Source organism: Equus quagga, chromosome 20, assembly GCF_021613505.1.
Source record: "Equus quagga isolate Etosha38 chromosome 20, UCLA_HA_Equagga_1.0, whole genome shotgun sequence".
Classification (NCBI taxonomy): domain Eukaryota; kingdom Metazoa; phylum Chordata; class Mammalia; order Perissodactyla; family Equidae; genus Equus; species Equus quagga.
Genome location: NC_060286.1, coordinates 9,132,520 through 9,154,339, shown reverse-complemented (window position 1 = coordinate 9,154,339; position 21,820 = coordinate 9,132,520). Strand labels below are relative to the sequence as shown.

General features: G+C 36.5%; 1 protein-coding gene across 1 annotated transcript in view; it reads left to right on the top strand.

The window, feature by feature from the left end:
- KCNH5 (potassium voltage-gated channel subfamily H member 5) overlaps window positions 1-21,820 on the top strand; it is a 305,105-nt gene that overhangs the window by 24,854 nt on the left and 258,431 nt on the right. Inside the window, exons 2-4 of the mRNA XM_046647837.1 lie at window positions 1,793-1,916; window positions 11,979-12,085; window positions 16,505-16,633. Of these exons, the coding sequence (XP_046503793.1) occupies window positions 1,793-1,916; window positions 11,979-12,085; window positions 16,505-16,633 (360 nt within the window). The remainder of the gene's footprint in view (window positions 1-1,792; window positions 1,917-11,978; window positions 12,086-16,504; window positions 16,634-21,820) is intronic.

The window sequence follows — 21,820 nt, the reverse complement described above, 5'->3', positions numbered from 1 at the left end:
GGGCTGTATTTTATTTTAGCAGGTAAATTTCTGGTAGGTCATCTTGATTATGATTTTAGCTTTTTTTTTAGTGTGAGTCTTTCTACATTTTATGTCTTAGCCCCAGGTCACAGACCTTTATCTTGAGACTTGTTTCTTACTCCTAAAGCATGGCCTTCTGTGGCTTAAATGGAAAGCTGGAGGTATTTGCCAAGCTTCTCTAACTTGATAGGACTTGAACTCTAAAATTTGTCTTCTGGCTTTGAGGAACTGGTGAAATTTCTGCCTACCTCTTTAGTCTTCCAGTCATTGCTGGCCTAGAGGGGTTCTTTGTAGTCTCATCCTGTGCATGCACAGTTTAGGTCACAGAGAAGGATTTGAGGAGGATTTATATACAGGTTTATGGCTCCATATGTTAGATGATCTCCCCCTTCAAGCTGCTTTGGTAGTCCCAAATCATGACCTTTGACTCTTTAGCCCTGTACAAATTTTCTGCTTGAGCACTATCACTGTATAAACTGGAAGTGCTCTCAGGGGAATGGGCAGATAATGAATATCTCACCTAATGTATCTCCCTTTTTTACAGTTTCTGTCTATTTTTGGTTGTTTTTTAAGTGCTTTGAAAGAGACTTTTTTCCTGTATTTTGTCCTATGCTTCTTGATTTAGCATCTATTCTGCTAAATTGTAATTGATTGTTATGTATTTGTTTTTCTTAGTAAGTGAGTTTTTTGAGAGTAAAAGGTCTTTATTCTATCTCATTGTCTGACTCAGAGTAGTGCTTTTTAGTTAGCAGCTCCTTAGTAAATGTTGAATTGCCTTGTTATTTTTATTAAGACCACTGTGAGTGGAATTTAAATTTAAAGACTTCTACTCATAAATTAATTTTCTCCTTAGCACACTACTCTAAATATGAATTCAAGGGAGGTTGTTTTAGGTAGATATTTTGAAGTAAATATTCCTTTAAAAAATTTTACTCTTGTTAAATATTTATTTTAAAAATAATTTTTCATTTTTAAATTTTAATATTCTAATTTTAATTCATTAAAAGTTAACACATTTATCATGTGAGCTACAAAATTGCTAGTTACTACCTAAAACTACTGGATTTCCAATCAAGGTTGATACCAAAAGATATTATTTTTATATTAATTTTTATACTTAAAGAAAAACCACTTCTCCATACAAAATAGATCAGAGATGTTTCTTTTATTTAGAATAATGATAGTTTCCAAATTCAATGTAGTATGTGGTTGAAATAATTATCTTTGAATAATTTTATTTTGAAAAGGGACTCTTCAATGTTATTTTAAATTAGACTTCTCAAGATCAATCTAATGGACAAAGAATTTGTCCCATCATGTCAAAATTACTTTAATAGAATTTTTGGAGGAGTCTCCCAATTTGCCTCTGTTAAGAAGTTCGGTATTCTCAATTTGTGGAGAAGTAACTGTAGCCCTAATCTTAATAAACTAATCTGTTTTTAGGTGTAATTATTATAATCATTAGCACTTATTTAATATCACCCATATTTTGTTTTCATAACTTAGAGTATATTTGAATGCAAAGAGGTATTAAAACCAGCTTCTTTTCAATGGGGTTTTAAGTTTGTATGCAAATCTTGTACTTATTGCAGATCTCATTTGATGATCATGCTAAGCTGATTATGTCAATTTCAAGAATAGAATTTATGATTGTACCATAACACACCATAATTGCATTTGTCTATCTTTATGAATTTGTCTTTTTGATTACTTGAAAGAAATACATTGTTAAATGAAGCTAAAAAACTTCCTTTTCTTCTTTCTTCTTTAGAATCGAGTTTCTTACTGGGAAATGCCCAGATTGTGGATTGGCCTGTAGTTTATAGTAATGACGGTTTTTGCAAACTCTCTGGGTATCATCGAGCTGACGTCATGCAGAAAAGCAGCACTTGCAGGTAGGTGGTAGAACAGCTCAGGAATCTTTTCTGAAGCAAACATGGCTATATAATGAAGCCTCCATAAAAACTCAAAAGGACTGGTTCGGAGAGCTTCTGGGTTCGTGAACATGTGGAGATGCTGGGAGAGTGGCGTGCCCAGGGAGGGCAGGAAGCTCTGTACCATGTCCCCATACCTTGCCCTATGCATCTCTCCCATCTGGCTGTTTCTCTTATATCCTTTTTAATAAACCAGTACTTTAGTAAGTAAAATGTTTCTCAGAGTTCTGTGAGCCACTCTAGCAAACTAGTGGAACCCAATGAGGAGGTCGTGGAAACCTCTGATTTATAGCCAGTACATCAGAAGTACAAGTTACAACCTGGACTTGCAGTTGGTACGTGAAGTGGAGGGCAGTCTTGTGGGACTGAGCACTTTACCTGTAGAATCTGATGCTATCTCCGGGTGGTTAGTGTCAGAATTGAGGTGAATCATAGGACTCCCAGCTGGTGTCCTGAGAATTGCTTGTTGTTGGTGTGAGGAACACCCCATCCCCACCCCTCCACCACACACACACAGACACACACACTGGAATTGGTACCAGAATCTCTTTACTCACATATAAAAATTGTAGGGTAAAAATTATATTAGAATATGAAGGAGACTAAATTGTCAATGGGAATATATAGTTTAAGAGCCATTGGTGAGAACTTTTGCAAAGAGAAAGATTTTTGTGTATCTGTGAATTTATTAATTCATTCAATAAATATTTTTGGATCACCTACCATGAACCAGGAACTAGTCCAGGTGAAAGTGATCAAAGGAGTATCCTATATCAGGGAACCACTGATGGCATAGCATTTCTTGAGCTGCTAAAACTGTCTTGAACAAAGTAGGGTGAACAACCCCAACCAAGTAGGACATGGTTCATGAACATTTAAGGAATGTCAAAATAAAGCTCTTACATCCTGTGTAAATCCCACGTACTTTGTAATGTTGGTACATTGTACCATTGCTATTTTGTTTGACTTATGTAAAACAGAATCTGGCATTTATATTATTTATAACAATTCTTTAAAAAATATGCCATATCTGTGAGCTTAAAGAGAGTATTACGAAAAAAGATCATAAAAAAGAAAGAGAAACCATATAAGGAACCAATTTAGAATTGAAAACTTTTTCACAATATTTCAGTAAAGCCAGATGGGTTGTTTTTTCCTTGAGTTAATTTTTCTTTAAAGCTTTCACTTAACTAAGCACCAAAATCATGTTATTTTAGAACTACAAGGGATCTGACTTATTTCCTACCCCAAATCCTTTGTTTTTCAGAGGAGGAAACTGAGGTAGAGTTATGTTAAGAGACTTGCCCAGGGAAACAGTGATTTGTTGATCTTTTTTCTCCCTATTATGCTGAGAAAGACCACATGCAGATACAAATATAAATGTTCTGCATCTTCACGGAGGACAGGGCTTTCATATTGTACCAGTGGGTCTAAACCTGACTCCAGGTAGGAATCACTGAGAGGGATTTTGCAAAATGAAGATTCCCAGACCTCCCCTCAAACCTATTGAACAGAATCACCCAAGGTGGAAAGGTGGGGTCAGGAATCAGTACTTTTGATCGTCAGCTCAGATGGTTCTGATGCTTAACCAGGTTTGAGAAATAATCTATTCAAACATCCTCTTCCTTCACTTACCCTCTCCCAGTGTTCCCCATTTTTCTCTCTACTAAAGTCATCCCCACATTCAGTCTTCATTTCCAGGTCTGAAACTGGTGAACAGGAGTGATGAATAAATGTGGCCCTTCTTTGAGAATCTCCCTTTGGTAGTAACACTGACACCTTTTGTGCCTTTTTATCTGTTGGGTGGATGTTAGCTCTCAGGCAGCATGTCACAAAGGTGTGTATGCTGAGTTCTGGGAGGCTAAGGTTTGTACTGAGTGTCTCTGCTCCCTAATATCTCAGCGGGGTTTAGATCAGGCAGAGGTTACTTCTATGGTAGACCATACCTGTGGAACAGACTGTATAGAGAGTTCCAGGGAGTGCAGATGCTCCCACACCTATTTCCTCTACTTGGATTACAGACATCCCATAATCATCCACACCTATTTCAGAGTCTGGCCTTAAACTAGCTTTCCTTCTCTCTTGGGTTTTCATTGCTATTGCTTTTGTTGCCATTTCTGAGAAGTATTGCTCTTCATATCTGGATATATTGTAAAGTCTTCTGACATCTCTTCTTGCTTCCCTTGCATCTGCTCCCATCCCCAGCCTGTTTTCTTCGGCTTGTGCGATTTTTCCTACAAAAGCATACATTAAAAAAATGCTGGCATGTTTTATTAGTGTATTATTAAAAGAATTGCTTTTCCCTCCCACCACAGTGCCACACTATAAATGCCTTGAAGGTAGGAATTCCATCTTATTCATTTTTGTATGCTCTCCAGGACATGGCTCAGCGTTTTGTGTCAGAACTGTTGAATTAGATTGGCTTGTTTTGCAATAAGCCCTAACCTGGGTCTCACGTGCTTCTGTACAACATGCTCTTATTTATTGTATTTCATCCCAAGTGTGATAGTATTTGAGGTGGGTAAGAGAGGAGAAAACTTTGGGTCATGTTATGCTTTTCACTGTGGAAAGAGGTATGCAAGTTCCTCCCCAACTCTTCTTCACTGTTGTTAGGAATTATATTTTCAAAATGATAATATTCTTAACATAACCAATTATTACTTGATTGCACAAAATTCCTGGTGTGTTTTGCTAATTTAAAAATTGCAACCAGTATAATGCCCTCACAGAGCAGTGAAGACCAGAATCTGATATATAAGCAAATGATTTTTGAGCCCTATCAGCTTTTCTTAGAGGCATAGTTTATTCTAATGCACTCCCCTTTTAAACTTCCTCATCTCTTTCTAAAATTAAACTATACCCATTTTATGTTTACTGCAGTATTTTTTGGAAGAATGAAGACCTGGAAATGATAAAAATGTCCAGTAGTAGATTTGTTAAAAAATATTGCAAAGCCCTACCTCTCTAAATCATATGTTCGGAGGATAATGACACCAGAAGAAGCTAACAACATATTATTAAGTAAAAAAAAAAAAATCAACCAACAAACCAACCAACAAATGAAAAAACCAGTTTGCAAACAGTATCTGCATCATGATTCTCGTTTTTTTACATATAATTTTTTTCCATTTCCTGTATAAATCTATAAAAGTGTTTGAATATGAGACACAAGGAAACAGAGGGAGGAAAGGAGAAAATTATATACACATTTAGAAATACAGTGTTAATAGCTAAAAGTTATTATAGAATTTTGGAATCGCTGAATTCTAACTGAATTTATCTCTATGGAGATAAATCATTTGACACTGAGGATGTCATATGTAAATAATTCAAAGAATTTCACTGATTTAATAATGACAAGTTTTAGACAAACAAAATAAAAAACTATAAATCAGTGAGTGTCAGTTTGTGGTGGGAAAAAATTACACTTTATATGCTGAAAAAAGAATCATTTTTCTATACAACTTGCATTAGATGGATTAAAGTCTATGGGATTAAAGTAGTAACTGGGTTAAGATTATATGTTCTATTTTTTAAATATCCAAATATGAATTGTTTTATGAAAACTTAAAAAAATAACAATTTATGATTTTATAATATCAAGAGGTTAAGATTTATTTCTTCTGTTTTCTTATCTTTTTCCTCTTCTGTCCTTCCCAACCCTTCCCCCATTAGACCAGGCGCACAGAATGGAATTAAACGAACTCCTCCATTTGTCCCAGTATTAGCATTGTGATCTCTCTGGGCAAGGTTTCTATTTAATTTTCTTTCTTTTCCCCTGCATCCCATCTCTCTTCCCCTTCCATAGTTATTCATTATAGTGTTTATCGTAGGTCTTTATAATCCATCTTCTGTTTATTAAATATGTGTATTCTTGAAATGATGTTGCTTTGTTATGTTTGTTTTTAAGACCCACACAATTCACACCATAAAGTAGGATTTGTGGTTTCTTACTCTTTTCATTAAACATTATATTTTTGAGATTTTTTATATTGCTATATAATAATCTATTTTATTATGGCTGACCATTGTGTGGTGCTCCAGTGTCTTCACAGCTTTCATACTATTTATCCATTTTATTAGTCAGGAACTCCAACTTCTGACACTTTGCTACCTTAAACAACTTGGAGATAAACATCCTCATACACATCTTCTTGTGGCCCCCTGTGAGAAGTTGCCTGTCCCTATGCCCAGAAATAGGATTGCTGGATAGTAGAATATATGCGGAATTTGTAAATTAACTGCTGTCAGATTGCTATCCAGAGTGGCTTTCTGTTTCCACTCTCACCAGCACGAGTGAGGGTTCCAGTTTTCCTACATCCTTGTACTACATGATAGTATCTAAATTTCTGTTTAAAACAATCTGATGTGTGCAACCTATTGTCTCATTTTTGTTTTAGCTGAAATTTCAAAAAATATTCTTATGACATTTCAGGATTCCTAGAGGTGTCAAATCTAGTGCATTTTATTGTCTAATAGAGGCATTTCCAAGCCTTTGGATTGCTTTGCTGTTTATCGAAGGACACCAAAGTATTGCATGTTTAAAGGAGACTGTAGGCTTTGGGGAATGGCATTGAAAAGTGTGTGATCTTATCTCATGACCCCTAGGAAGCCCTGACATTCAAGACCCACTATCACAGGTTAGGTAGAAAGCACTTTAGCCTTTTACCTTTCATTAAGCTAAAACTTTTAAAAGCCCATTCTGCTTTTTTTTTTTTTTTTTTTTTTTTTTTAGGATAGAGAGGTGATAAGAGCAATAATGTAGATGGGGAGGATTGGAGCAGTTGGATGCTTTCAAAATTATTTTTTTTGAGAACACCCATTAATAATCTTTTACCTAAGCCATCAAGTTACACAATGAAGCAGAGATATTAAGAGACACTTTATTGGATGTATTTCACAAGCAGTTTTATTGACACAGGATTATCTCAGCCAACAAGAGCACATTACACATGATGGCTGTCCCTCAGTCTGGTCCCATTTGGCTGAGGGCTGTGCTTCCCATGGTGGCACTGAGGGCAAGTGTTGGAGGAGAGGTGCCTCAGTGATGTCACACTCCACAGGTTAGAGATGTCCAGTGCTATCTCTAGTTTCCCTTAATTACGTGTCGTGGATCTACCATTTATGACTCTATCTAAATCCTTTTAAGCTCATATAAATTAATGAGTTGTGAAACCTTTTGGTTATGATCTACTATATAAAGTAATGCTGTGATTTATTCCAAAACTACCTCTTTCAGATTTTGAAAGCTGTGTTCTTATTTGTTTCTAAATTCTTCGACTTTCTTTCAGGCTTCTTCTTTTTTGGTCCTTTGACTACAGATCTCATCCCGTCCTCCCATTAACTTGTGATGATTTTACTCTTGCGGCTGATTCTGAGCTGGAGACCACATTTGCCAACTGCATTAAGTCCGTCTATGTGGTTTCTGTGATGAAGTGCTTGTAGTCTGTGAACTACAGCCTCTGGATGATATTATCCTTTACTAATGGCCACTCAACGTTTGTAGTGTTTTAGTCCTAGAACATTGTCGAACATTAGCAGATTAAGATAGATTGGCAGAACTCATGATTAGGTTCTGTTTTTTTTCTTCAGTTTCTAAGCTTCCTTTCTCCCTTGGAAGTCCATCAACACTATAGCCATCTTTACTGTTAGGTATCCTGATGAGGCTTGTTTGTGAAATTTTGTTGGCAGCACAAGGGATCCAGGAATAAGTAAATCCTGCTATCAACCAAAGCCGCCTGTCCCCAGAAGTTTCCTAGAGCAGAATAGACACAAAAGATATACGGCCAAATGCTCAGGCATGCTGGATATGGAAACTCCTCCCTTACTCCCAAGACCAGATCTTACCGCCAGTTAGTTGTGTGGCAAGAGAAGTGGCCAGATTACCCAGGAGCAGGCCCTGGGTGAGTTTAAGCTACAACTTCATGGCCTCACAGAGAAGGAAGACACAAATGATGTGCGTCTCCCTTTAAGACTCAATGACCCTGCTCCTTAGCAAACATCCCCAAACCCTGTCCTCGAATTGTGGAGAAGCCAGGGAGTGGGGTTTGGGCTGGAGGGGCCTTCTTTGAAGCCTACTCATAAGAAGCCTTCCAGTAATAACTCAGCCATTGTGCAACACATTCTAACCTGCAACTTCGTGTGCATCATCCTTTGAATCCTCACCCTCTGAGTTATGTTAACAGTCCCATCATTTTGCTGAGGAGCAAAGTAAGAGTTAAGCAAAGAGAGGTTATATGCCTTGCCCATGAGTTACACAGTTTGTAAGCGGTCTTCCAAGTGCAGTCTCCTCTGTTATATCATGACTGCTCAATGTTATAGCAGAGATGGATTGCTTCTGTACATCTAATTTTATTTTCCTTCCAATAAAATAACAGTGCAGTTATAGAAGTCATTTATAATTTCTGAAGGGGAGCTTGGAGTTCTGTCTAAGAGGGCAATTTGATGTTCTATAATTTTTTTTATAAGCCCATTATGTATTCCTGGAGGATATTCAATAAGAGACATAAAAACTGCATAAAATTATTATATGTAGTTTCTAAAGCCTGATGATTAGCATTTCTAAAGCTTGAGTCCCCTCACATTCCATTAACCGTTCAAAGACTGCATTGAGCTTCAGCCATGTGAAGTCAGGCTGAGGGAAACCTCGATAAAGATATTCAATATTTACACATAAAAAAGTCAAGCAAAGTAACAAATGTGCCATATGCACCGAGTACATGGAACAATTGATTTAGTAAGTATGGTTTGGATAACTTTAGATGGAAATACTTTGCTAGTTTTAATTAACCTTCAGAACACTTGGTTTGGAAGCATGGCTAGTACATTTCAGACATTCTTCATAGTTTCTTTTGAAGTATCTTTTATTATTTAACTGCTGCATTTCACTGCTTCAAATATATATTCTGTCTCTAGAAATATGGGGCTTAATAAACTTAAAATGGAAAATAGAAGTGAAACAATGTAAGAAATAAAAGACTTTTCAAAAATGTGTTCAGGTTTTAATAATCTGGGATTCTTTCTTAAAGTGCCTTTATATTATTAGGACAGGCAATTTTTAGCTGAATCAGACTTGTATTGTATTTCTTCTTAAGTGGTATTACAACAATTTCCAAAGCAGTTTCTTCTTTTCTGATTTGAGTTGTAACTTAATTTTTAATCCTATTAGAATTTATTTTTCATAATTTTTATCCTAGTTGCTTGTTATGTTATATATATAGATGCTTTCTCTTTTTATGTTTTTCTGTTGGCCAGTTGTGAATATTGTATTTCAGTTTATTGAACTATAGAATTCTGACATTCAGTAACAGGAGTATAATGGCATTTCTTTTCCTTTTCTAATGACCACAGTTAATTAGCTCATTTACTCTTATCTTAATTTTTTTGTTTTTTTAATGTTTTCTCTTTATTAAAGAGTCTCAAGATTAAAAATAACAGTTAATAAAAAAATCGTTAATAAAAAAGTTCACCTGTCTGTAAAAATTATTATTAATAGTGTTAAGCTGTTTTATTTTTTGGAGGATATTTAGTGGAAAACAAAATTTTTTATTTTTTTGCCTTTATGCTCTTCGACTGAGAAATTTTAATTTAATTGTAATGCCTTCAAGAGATTTTCATGAAACTCACATGAGCTGAAATCCAGGCTTTGACAGGAACGGTGGCTTTTTAATGCTGTCTTACAGGCAGGCTCTGAAGCTTCATGTGTTAGTCTAGCTGTAAGATTATTGAGTTAGAATCTGTCATTTTATTCTGAGATTCTCTTGCTTATTTTACTATTATGACAATTAAAAGTATCCTTTTTATAAAAGAAATACTTTAATTGAAAGTGCAGGGTTCAGACCTCTCGGTGCTTGGGCAAACTTTGGTCTGCCTCATCTACTTCCTTACATTTCTTGGTTTCTAGAATTCTGGTTGCCTAGATTCCTGTTAGCCTAAAATGAGCCTGAGTTGCTCTGTGATATCTAGTTGTGCTTTGGCATTGCTGTTGCATCCGGCTAGTCTTTGCTGGATCTTGTTAACGAATTAGGCGTTTTGTGTTGTAAATTTTCTGGATTGCTACATTCAGGGACAGATTTCCCCTGAGGACAATGAATCTTAACCTTCAGGGGCCCCCGCTTGAGTAGGGGTCTTTCAAGGCTCTGTGCCTAATTTTGTTTTATAATTTTGTATTCTTTTCTTTAAAGAGGGTCCCTAAAATAGTACAACTTTTGGCCCCACTATATTTGGAATTACCTCTGCCCAATATGCTAACTCATTGAAAACTGGAAGAAAGCAATAATAAAGAGACATTTGGGTCTTCAAAAATTTACTCAAGGTGTCTAACAGGGCCACATGCTCCTTCCTGGGGGAAGAAATGATCTAGACAATTATACGAACTAGTAGAACTATGTATCTAAAACCAGATGCACAACTGATGATTGTGAAAGCATCAAGAATGAAGTTTTAGAGGTTTGTAGTCCTTGATTGAGTTCTGTTATGTAGGTTATCAGACTTTTGGTGGGGTTGTCTTAGAAAAACAGAATTTCAAACATGAGGAAACTTTTGTGGGATATAGAAGCTCATTCTCTAATCTATGTTTTGGTTTGTATGTTCCTCTAGCCCTGGTAATAGTGTATGTTTTCTTCAATTTGTCACCTTTGTTTCCCTCACATTAGCCATACTTGTATGTACCTTAAAGAAATCCTCATAAATGATGAGAATGCCAGTGCGTTATGTGTGTAATAGGGAGTCTTCACATTTCACTGTATTATGGGAGCATAGAAAAAACCATGGGAACTGAAACCATGTAATGCAATCTTAATACTCAAAGGAAAAAATTGTGATTGTTGTATGACCTTTAACAATCTTTGTTAAAATATTAAAAATTCTTTTACTGTTGGTTATAAATGCAGGGAAATGAAAATAATAGTAAAGCTAATATTTATTGAGTACACTGTGATTTAGGACATTAGAAATGTTAATTAAAATGTTTTATTTCTCTGTAAAAGGCTATCATGAATCATTTGAACAATACTTGCCTTAACATAATATAACTTACGTGAAGAGAGCATTTTTTTCTATCTCGTAGCAAGTGGTCATACTCCTTTCTAAGTTTGAATCAACTTCAACTCTTTTATCCTTCCACTTCCACTATTGTGACCTATCTCCTAGGGTTCCTTTAACATGAAGCTCTTTTGTGTTGATATCACATCCACTGGGAAACCTTGATCCTTCTAGTCACAATCACTTTCCTGATTTATGTTGATAAGTTTACTCTCACTAAGTTCTTCTGGCTGCGTTTCTGGAGTCTCTCAAATGGCAGCAGTGTCATCATTCCCACAGTCATATATTTTTTCTGTAACTGCATTTATGTTCAACTTGAATTTCACTGCCAGCATTATCATTTTGCATTTCTTTGGTGAACTTTAGTCTTTGATGGCTAATTTCTGCTTTTGATTATTCGTTTTTGTAAAACATCATGTGGGTTTATCACTGAGAGACAAGGAGGCAACACAACTACATGCTTTGCTTCTGTGCATGAACTGAATGACAGATGTACAGTGACCAGTACTGACAGGCTTTGAAGGAAGTGAGGTGATCGGTTACTGATCGTGATCTGTTATCTTATTTACTAGTGATTTGTAGACTGAAGAGCAAGCAGTGAAGTTTGTACTTTATGCAGTTATTCACAGTTAATATTCTATGGTAACTGATATTTGAATGGTGCCCTTGGGAAACTGATGTTATTTAACTAAACCATAGTAATTGACATCTGGACACCTAGGACCTGTGTAAAGCGAGGACTACTTCTTTCTGTCTCTCCTCTCTCTCTCTGCACGTTTGAAATAACTTCTAAAGCTAGCTTTTAGCAAGAAGTTTAGCAATCATTGTTAAAACATGGTTTAAGTATTTTAGTTCATTTTGTGGAAGCAGCATTATATTTTGTAACTAAATTTGAGTACTTAAACAAAGACAATCATATGATTTTATGTAGTGTTTGAAAAGCAACACAAAACTGAAATGGATTGTTTGTTTTTTTTCCAGTTTCATGTACGGGGAATTGACTGACAAGAAGACCATTGAGAAAGTCAGGCAAACGTTTGACAACTACGAGTCAAACTGCTTTGAAGTTCTTCTGTACAAGAAAAACAGTAGGTATCTAAATTATCAAAAAGATATGCCAACTCTTTATTAATGTTATCTTTTGGTAAGTGGTAGTTGAGCTATAGTGTAGTGAGAATATAAAACTTCGCTCCTTATCTTATTGAAAACAGGATGCTGGTAAAATTAGATAGAAAAATTAATAAATGGCTCTCCCTATGAAAAGCAACCTTTTGAGGAATGGCAGAAAAATATGGTGCATTTTAAATGTGATTTATTTTTTCTGTGTCAGGTGGCAAAATGTTTTGCAATTAATATTCATGGTAAAGATGCTATAGTTAGGTGACAGCACCTAAAAATAACAGAGAAATTTATTCATTTCGTCTTACGGTCGAAGGAGAAGGCGATGGGTATCACTGGGTATGTGTGATTACCCTTCTACAGATGCATAGATAACATGTGAACATACGGTATCCACTCGAGTTGAATCTCTACCAAGATGGCCCTTTACTAGGCTCAGACTGTTTTGTGCTGCAGGCTAGGGGAAGTCGTCATTACTTTCAGAACAGGCCATTCACTTCTGGTAAATTTATATTGATTGTTGTGAGCTGTTCTCTAGGATGGGATTTGTGAATGGTCAGTTATCCATTATATAATCACATAAGACCTCATGATAGGGATTCTCCATCAGAGTTTGGAGGAAAAAACAACAGAGCAAAAAATCAGCTAATACACTCATCAACCACGTCTCCTTTCTAATTTGTTTTCTTGGAATAGTCACTTACTTTTATTTCCTTTTGCTGCTTTCCCAAATTGGCTTTTTTTTTTTTTTAAATGAACAGTTGCTTCATAAGAAGGGTCAATTTATTTAGTATTAATGATAAATGATTGCAAAGCCAATTATTATCTTTACTGGAAATTGATGGTTATGAAATTCTTCCCCAGTTTGGGAAGCATTCTAGCTTCAACAGGAAACACTTGTTCCATGTTTAGTGCCTGTTGGGTCTTGGGCATAATTTATTCTATTTCACTTCGAACACTTGTTCTCTATGTAGTATTTGGAATTGAACTTAGGTTTCTCTTTTTATTGATAGGCCTTCATTGGGATGACAACAGTCATAGGTGTTACTTCACAGCAGGGCCCTTGGTAATGGGAGCATTAGTCATTAGTGGTTTTACCTGAGAAATATCTTGCCATTTTATCTTTCATTTTAGAATCAAGGCTGAAGAGGCATTTCTCTTCGAGGTCATAGCCAAATGTCTGTTGGCTTGTCACCTAGAAAACAATCCATTCTAAATGATCAGCTCTGCCCTCTACAAGAGAAAAGTCAGATTCGAGGTGCTTTCTGGGTCTTTTTCACCAGGTTCATATACATATTGATAATTTGTGGTAGACCCATAGACCAAAACCCCCTTGCATTTTCAAAAGAGTTGTTATCCCTTGAATGACTGAGATATGTACCCTGAGTTTAGCAAGTAATTTAAGACTACTCCATATTACTAAGTTCATTTCACTTTGACATTTAAACAGAATCAACAATCTTTGCCTAATTTTAAAACATCAAAGCCAAGTCCATAATTTCTGAGTTTCTCAAAAATACCTTAGTGGAAATTCTGTTTTGTTTATATCCTTTAAATCAGGTTAGTAATAACTTGAATCTTACATTTCCAAAGCTTTCTTATCAAGGTGCTTTAGCTTTTTGCTTTGTTTTAGTGGCTTGAAATAATTATCTGGCCTTTGTTCAGGCCTGACTGGTGCTTTTCAGATAAGTATCTATATATATGTAGGTGTCTGCTTAGATCCAGAAGGAAATACAGCCCATAGCACTATAGATTAAAGCTTGTGTCTCTTTTCTGTGTAGTATCTGTATTGAGTTTTTTTCTTTAACATGAAGGATGGATATTATCTGCGAATTTTTTTTCTTAAAGATTGGCTCCTGGGCTAACATCTGTCGCCAATCTTTTTCTCTTTTTTTTTTTCACTTATCCCCAAAACCCGCCAGTACATAGTTGTATATTCTAGTTGTAGGTCCTTCTGGTTCTCCTATGTGGGACGCTGCCTCAGCATGGCCTGATGAGTGTTGCCGTGTCCGAGCCGAGAATCTGAACTAGCGAAACCCTTGGCCGCCCAAGCGGAGCACGTGAACTTAACCACTTGGCCATGGGGCCGGCCCTTTATCCACATATTTTAATGGAGTTCTACTATACTTAAAAGCAGCTTTGAAAAGTCTTGTAAATAGCTAGCTGAAGTCTCTTGAGCATCAACTGAAAAAAGTGTATTCTTGTGGCTTCTTTTTATATTAGATAGAAAAATTCACGTCTGTAGAAAACTCTTTTGGGAATGCTTGAATGCCAAGTCCTCCCAACACTTCCCTTAAGTAATTAGGTTAAGCACCATTTTGCATATGGGGTGCTGAGGTATCTGATTCAACCTCTGTCATGATTGACATTTCAGTTTGCAGCCTCTGTTCTTCAGACCCATTGCTCTGATTAGCAGGGGGCTGTTTCTACTGTTGAGAAAGAAACAGTGGCTCTGGGGTGATGATTGAAAATGGCTCTTCCTGCCTATACAAAGGCAGAATTGTGACAGCAGGGGCTGCTCCGCAGAATCAATGCCACATCACTGCTCCCAGGTTCCAGCTTCAACAGGCCACTCTGTCTAAGCCTCCCAGACTTGCTGCTCCCCTGAACCCCAAATCCAGAATATGGATATTTCACCAGCCACTCAGCAAATACTCGCCTTCTTTGGAAAGTCTGACCCTGTAGCTCAACTTGAAAAGAAATCTACTCTGATATCTGAAAGCAATTTTAAAAACAACTCTGACTCTATGCCGAAATTTGAAAAGTAACTGTTTTCCTAGGAAGGTACGGACTGTAACATCATCTTTCTGTCCAGATTTCTAGCAGACCTTGGAAAACAGCTTGTTTTTAATGCCCTTTTCTCTCTGTTTATGACCCCATTGCCTCAAGCTCACTGTGTTGGAACAGCCGTAGGCCATGTAGCTGCCAGTGTCTGGGTCTGGTGATTTGTAAAACTGTGCACATCACTCACAGTTCCTGGACACGCTGTGTAAAATAAGAAACAGAAAACAAAGAACAAGGCTCTGTGGGAGATGCTGTGGTTGTTTGTGAGGTTCTATCTCATCCTGTAATCATTTTGGAAAGGGCCAGGTCCTTCCCTAGGCCCCTGGGGTTGCAAAGAACCTGGTTGTCAGAACTGAATATTCTCTTAGAAATCTCCTCTCTCTAATTCTCTGGCTTCTGAAACCCAGTAATTAAGTCGCCTCATCTTGTCTAAATGGCAAATTCCCCTTTGTGGTGACATTATTATGTGACATTTTGGCAACAGATGTGGAGGTGCTTCTTATTGGGTTTTCACTGGAAGCCACTAATCAGCTATCAGCTGTAACCTAGACACTATTAATAGCTGCACATTTCACTCCCCAATCCCAAACGTGATAAAGCCTGTGTGTCTTTAAGATGGAATCTTTGGAGAGGCTTTACTGCGCTGTGGCTCGGAGAGAACAAGATGGAAAGTGTGTCTTTTTGATTTTGAAGGAACATTCCTTCAGTGTTTTATCGTTTAATGAATAATTACTCCTTTGAAGGCATTTCTCGTGTCTTCAAATATTTATTATTTGACATAATGCCAGTTCCTGCTTTGTCCAAATCCTAAGGCTTGAATGCTTTGAACCTCTCTGTCCTCTGGAGTCTGCAGGAGCCGCTGAAGAACATGGTGACAGAGTCCAGCCTCAGGCTTTGAGTGAGAGAGGTGGGAAGCAGTGTCTCGTGAAGATGCCTGAAACTCTCTAGGGCTAGAGCCATGTCTGTTTTTTCTTTAAGGTTGCCTTCCAGGCCTAAGGTAGAGCTCTGTACATCAGGCGTCAAGTGTTGCTGACGTCCTCTGTCTCTGATATGGGGATGCAGTCAAAGCCATAGAGCTATCATATAAGTCTGTCTGACTGATGAGAGAGCCTTGAGATAGAAATGGCATTTCAGATGTTCCTCCAAGAGGAATACTTACCAGAGCATCAGGTGTTGCTGTGGAAGTTAATTGGAAACACTTCTCAAAGTGACAAGAAGAGAGAAGCTTGTAGGAGTGGTCACACTTGGTAAGACTATGAAAGAAAAGTTGGTGAGAGCAGCAGTGGTGCAGGGACCCAGACCTCAAGGTGATGCTGGCGTTACTTAAGAAGCAGGACTGCCTTTCTTCTCCTGCACTGTGAAATGACACCCTGTGCTTTACTTTCAAATTCTGATATTTTGGGTTGAAAAATGTTTATTAGTATTTAAGCAACTGGCAGTTGATACAAAATTAAAGGTTTTTTGATTCTGAAAGCAATTAAAATACTGTTGTTTTGGTGCTGGTTCCTGGCATAGCAGTTGGCAGCTGAAGGAAGAGGGAAGGCAAGAGACCAAATAATTACTGTGGCTATGTCACTCTCTATTGTTCTTTCTGTCTCTTACAGGAACCCCTGTTTGGTTTTATATGCAAATTGCACCAATAAGAAATGAACATGAAAAGGTGGTCTTGTTCCTATGCACTTTCAAGGATATTACGTTGTTCAAACAGCCAATAGAGGATGATTCAACAAAAGGTAATTTTCGAAGAAATTACCACATGCAAGAATTAGGTTATCACTTAAAAATATTATTATTGCTATTTTAACAAAATCCATTGGTTGAACTGAAAAACAAAATTTTACTATCTGGCCCTTCTTTTGCTGCACACTCACACTAGTAATTGTCCAGAGTCAGTTTTCTTCAATCATATTGTTTAAATGAAAATAGCAAGTTGAAATAATAGTTGGTTAACTAAATTATAATAAGAGGAATTGAGATAATACATAGGAAAGAGATTTCATACAGCATTATTACTTTAGAATCAATATAATAGGGATTTAAATGACTTCTACCAGGGTGAGTTTTAAAAACAAAAAGGATAACATCTTGTAGGATGGTTTGGGAGAAGTTGTGTTAGAGCACAGTTCCTTAGTTGATTGAATTTTGCTGAATTGACTAGAGTTTGATTAGTTCACCTTTTCGGGTTACTATTCACCCTTTGTTTGGGGACTGTAGATTCTCATGGGTAGGTGTTGCTAGATTATGTAAAGAACAATTTTGTCGTCAAGAGAGTGGCTGGTGAAATGCAAACAGCCTGACTGGGGTCTTCTTGACTATAATTTTCAGAGAGACTGCCATGGAAAACAGTAGTCAGTAGCATGTGCTTTTACCCCCTTTTCTATGTAATTTACTCTCATTTTATTCTCTCCAATTATGTTTAAATTTGAAGCTTGTGTCATATAAATGAAGAATTTCAAATGCCCTTAGAAGAAGTTTTAATGAAATGTTATTCTTTATAATCTTTTAGGAGACTGGAAATGAAATGTCTTCCTCTTTTCATTTGGCAAACATTGCCTTTTATTACCTCTTAACAAAAACTGGCTCAGAAGCTTTAATCTTTGTAATGTAATCATAATTATAGAAAAATTGCATTAGGTTTATTCCTTGCATATGAGTTTAGATATTTTATACCTCTCAATTTCTGGTTAACATCAAATTGCAAGAGGAAAACTTTAAAATGTGCAAACCATTTAGAGTATGACATAGAACAATTCATTTGTGAATGTTTCTGAAAATGTGTGTATTAATCTATCTCCTGAAAGATTGAATAAAGTATTCACTTGTGGACCCATACTACCTTTTACTCTGCCTTGACTCATAGACCCAGTGTCTGGGAAGTTTAGGTTAAGTTTAAATGATATTTAAAAATAGAATAGTCTTCTAATATTATTTATGTTTAATGCTTATTTGTTTTAAAATTCAAGATGCTCTATCCAATAGCAGCAGAATATCTGTTCTTCTCAAGCTTATATGGAACATTCACCAGATAGATCACATTCTGGCCGAAAAACACACCTTGACAAATTTAAAAGAATAGAAATTTTACAAAGTATGTTCTTAGACCTCAGTGGAGTTAAACTGGAAGTCAGTAACAGGAAGATAGATAGAAAATCCCCAAGTATTTGGAAATTAACACATTTCTAAATAGCCCACAGGTCAAAGGAGAAGCCTTAAAATGAATTAAAAAATATTTCAAACTAAATGAAAATAAAAGTACAACTTATCAGGCTTGCTAGATGCAGCAAAAGCAGTGCTTAGAGGGAAAGATATAACATTAAATGCATGCATGAGAAAAGAAGAAAGATATAAAATTAATAACCCAAGCTTCCACCTTAGGAAACTAGACAAAGAAGAGCAATTTAAGCCAAAGCAAGCTGAAGACAAGAAATAATAAACCTTAGAGCAGAAATCAATGAACTAGAAATCAGGAAAACATTAGAGAAAATCACCGCAACCAAAAGCTGTTCTTTGAAAAGATCATTAAAGTTAATAAACCTCCAGCCAGGCTAACCAAGAAAAAGGGAGAAGACACAAATTACCAATATCAGAAATTAAAGAAAGTCCAAGACAACACATTTCATGGACGTTAAAGATTGTAGAGGAATACTTTTAACAACTCTATAGCCACCGAATTGACAATTTAAATGAAATGGACCAGTTCCTCGAAAAAGACAAATTATCACAACTCACACTGGGAGAAATAGGTGGCCTGTATCACCCTATATCCATTAAACAAATTGGATCAATGATTCAATAATTAATAAACTTCCAAAATAAGGAAACACCAGGTGTAAATGGTTTCATTGGCAAATCCACAGTCTTTTTCAGAAAATAGGAATAGAGAGAACTCTCCTAACTCATCCTATGAGGCCAGAACCACCCTCATACCAAAACCCAGAAAAAGACATTACAAGAAAGGAAAATTACAGACCAGTATTTCTCATGAATATAGATATAAAAATCTTCAACAAAAATTGAGTCCAATGATATATGAAAAGAATTATACATGACGACCAAGTGGGATTTATTACACATAAGCAAGGCTGGTTCAACATTCAAAAATCAATCTCTGTAATCCACCATGTCAACAGGCTAAAGAAGAAAAATCATATGATCATATCAGTTGGCATAGACAAAGCACTTGACAAAACCCAACACCTATTCATGATAAAAATTCTTAGCAAAGTAGGACTAGAGGGAAACTTCCTCAACTTAAGGAACATGTAAGACAAACCTACACCTAACAGCTGACTCTATCTTAAAGTAATACATGTATTATAAAATAAAAGGTAAATGACTGGTATATGGTTTGTGACCTAACATAGCCTTCAAGTGAATTTCTCTCGCCTTCCTACATGATGACAGCAAGACTGAGTAAAAAGTTTTATGTCATGGTCTTTTCCCCTCAAAAACATTTATGTTTGTTTGTATTTCTATTTGATGAATATTGTTTTCTCTCATTTACTTTAAGTGATTTCGTGGCATAGCTGAAGTTGGTCAAGAAGGGTACAGTACTTTTTCACAATTTTCACCTGCTGAACATTAATGGTGGTGTCAGCAACTATGCAATCTATTTAGGGAAACTGAAAGTTGGCAGCATTTTACAATGAGGTGGGGGAAGAAGTGCTGATTATCGAGGGTTGACTTTTCTTTCTCAATTAATGCCTCTCCGTTTATCTGCCTCCACCTCCGTCTCTGCATCTTCACACAGAATCACAGAGCTCTTTGTCAGGCACAATCTTTTCAATGCGTTATTCATTTCTACAAAAAAGTCATATTTGAATAAACTCCAGTCAACTCAGACTACTTGATTTTTGAAGTGTGTGCTCAAAAGACGTAAATTAGAATTTATAGGGAAAATTATACCCCATTGTGAAAGCATTGAGTAAACTCTCTCTTTCCGGTGCCAGAATTTATAGAGGAAGAGCTTATTTTAAAGAGACTTTTATTTTGAGACTCCTCCACACCTTTCCAATACCTAACAGATTACTGAGAAAGCATTCCACAGTGTAACCATGAATGGGGTGTGTGAGCTACTTTCTATTATTCATGCGAGCTGTAAATTTAATATGAAAAATTCAATAGAAATAAAATATTTATGCCATTAAGTAATCATCCTACTGTTGCTATGAAGCTAGCAATATAGGAAAGTATGTTTTGAAATCTTGGCAAATGATGTATCTTTTAACTTTTGAGTTGAGTAAAGGGGAGCATGGAATTTTTGAGCAACAGCAGATGAGATTTCATGATAACATCATGATATCAAAATGATTTGGGTCTAAAGCATTGGACTTAGAGACAGTAGATTTACTTTTGACTCTGCTTTGGGCACCAGAGTTACTTAACAGGAGCCTTTTCATGACTCTTCCAGGAATATTTTATTCTCCTCATTTATCTATTTTTTCCCCCAACCAAAAATGCTAATTGAGCACACAGTATGGTGCAGGCACTATTCGAGGTCCTGGAGATACAAAATTCCATCCCTCACATCCTAATTAGGGTGACAGACAAACAAGTAAATATATAGTGGAAAGTTTCTTCTGATTGTTCTTATTTTCTCAGTGAAATAGGAAACACAGTTATCAAGTGAGAGTAAGGATGGTGAATGAGGTGAGGAAGTGTTGACGGTGTGAGGAGAGGGGTAAGTGTGAAACAGTTATCTAAGTGAGTGGAGCAGTGATGGACAGGGGAAATTCAGCAGGTTTGCTGAGCAGCACTAAGGTCCATTTGCGGCTAGTGTTCGTGAATTTCACTAGTTTCTATGAGTGTGATGATGTGTTTTACTCCACCTGTGTTTAGTCAAAGGTGTATAGACACACAAATAGGTCAAGAGTTGGATTTAACCAGAGTTGGGATTTGGTCAGGTAAGTAAGATGAAAAGAATCAGGGAGAAGCATCAGGGAGTTGAAAAGGCTTGCAAGGGAGTAGGTTGAGGGTGTTTGCAAAACTTTGAAGAAATACTTAGGCAATAAAAGTTCTACCTAGATATAGGAAACAGTGTTTTAGGATGCAGAACAGGCAAGCCAGAACATTTTACCTTCTTAATGTGAAAAGGGGCCAGTGATGGGAGCAAGTGCCCAAGTCCTTTAAGGATTTGCCAAATTTGGAATTGATGTCAACTTTCGTCTACTTGTATTGGTATTTTTACTAAGAAACTCAGACATATGGTTGAAAGACTTGAGTAATCTGGTTAATTCTAAATTTTAATTCTAAATCATATCTGGGATAGTGACTATGGCATGATGGCAGCCAACTGATTTGAGTGCAACTCTCCCTCATAATGAATCCTATGATCACCAAAACTTCCTTCTAGATTGATTTTTGCCTTTAAAATGAATGGCACTGAGTAATGTCAAAAATACTTTTGACTTATACCGTGATGAATGGTAGCAAAAACCAGTGAAAGCCAAGGAAACCAGTTTTGCTGGAGCAGTTAATACGTATCAGGCAAAGGTATATAGATGCAGAAATAATCTTTATTGCTCATTCTTATAATTCTGAAAATTAGTATTATTATCTCCATTTTACTGTTGAAGATCGGACACACAAATCTGATGAATTTCCAGTCCTGTGTTCTCTCTATGGCACCGTGCTGCCTCATCCCTTCCAGTGGAAACATATTGCTGGGGTTTGGCCACCTTAATCCCCTGCTTCCTTTTTCCCTACATAAATGAAGCACGGGCTGAGAACTCTGATTTTGACATAACTGTATTGTTTTGAACCAATGGGATTTACTGATAATAATTCAGGGGGGCAAAGTGTTTTTGTTATCTTTCGTTCCTGGTATTGAGGTTTTGGAACTGTTGCTCAGATAATCTGTCAATGGTACCCGATACATCATTTATAATAATTCCAAGGGGAAAACCACAGCCAAGAAATCC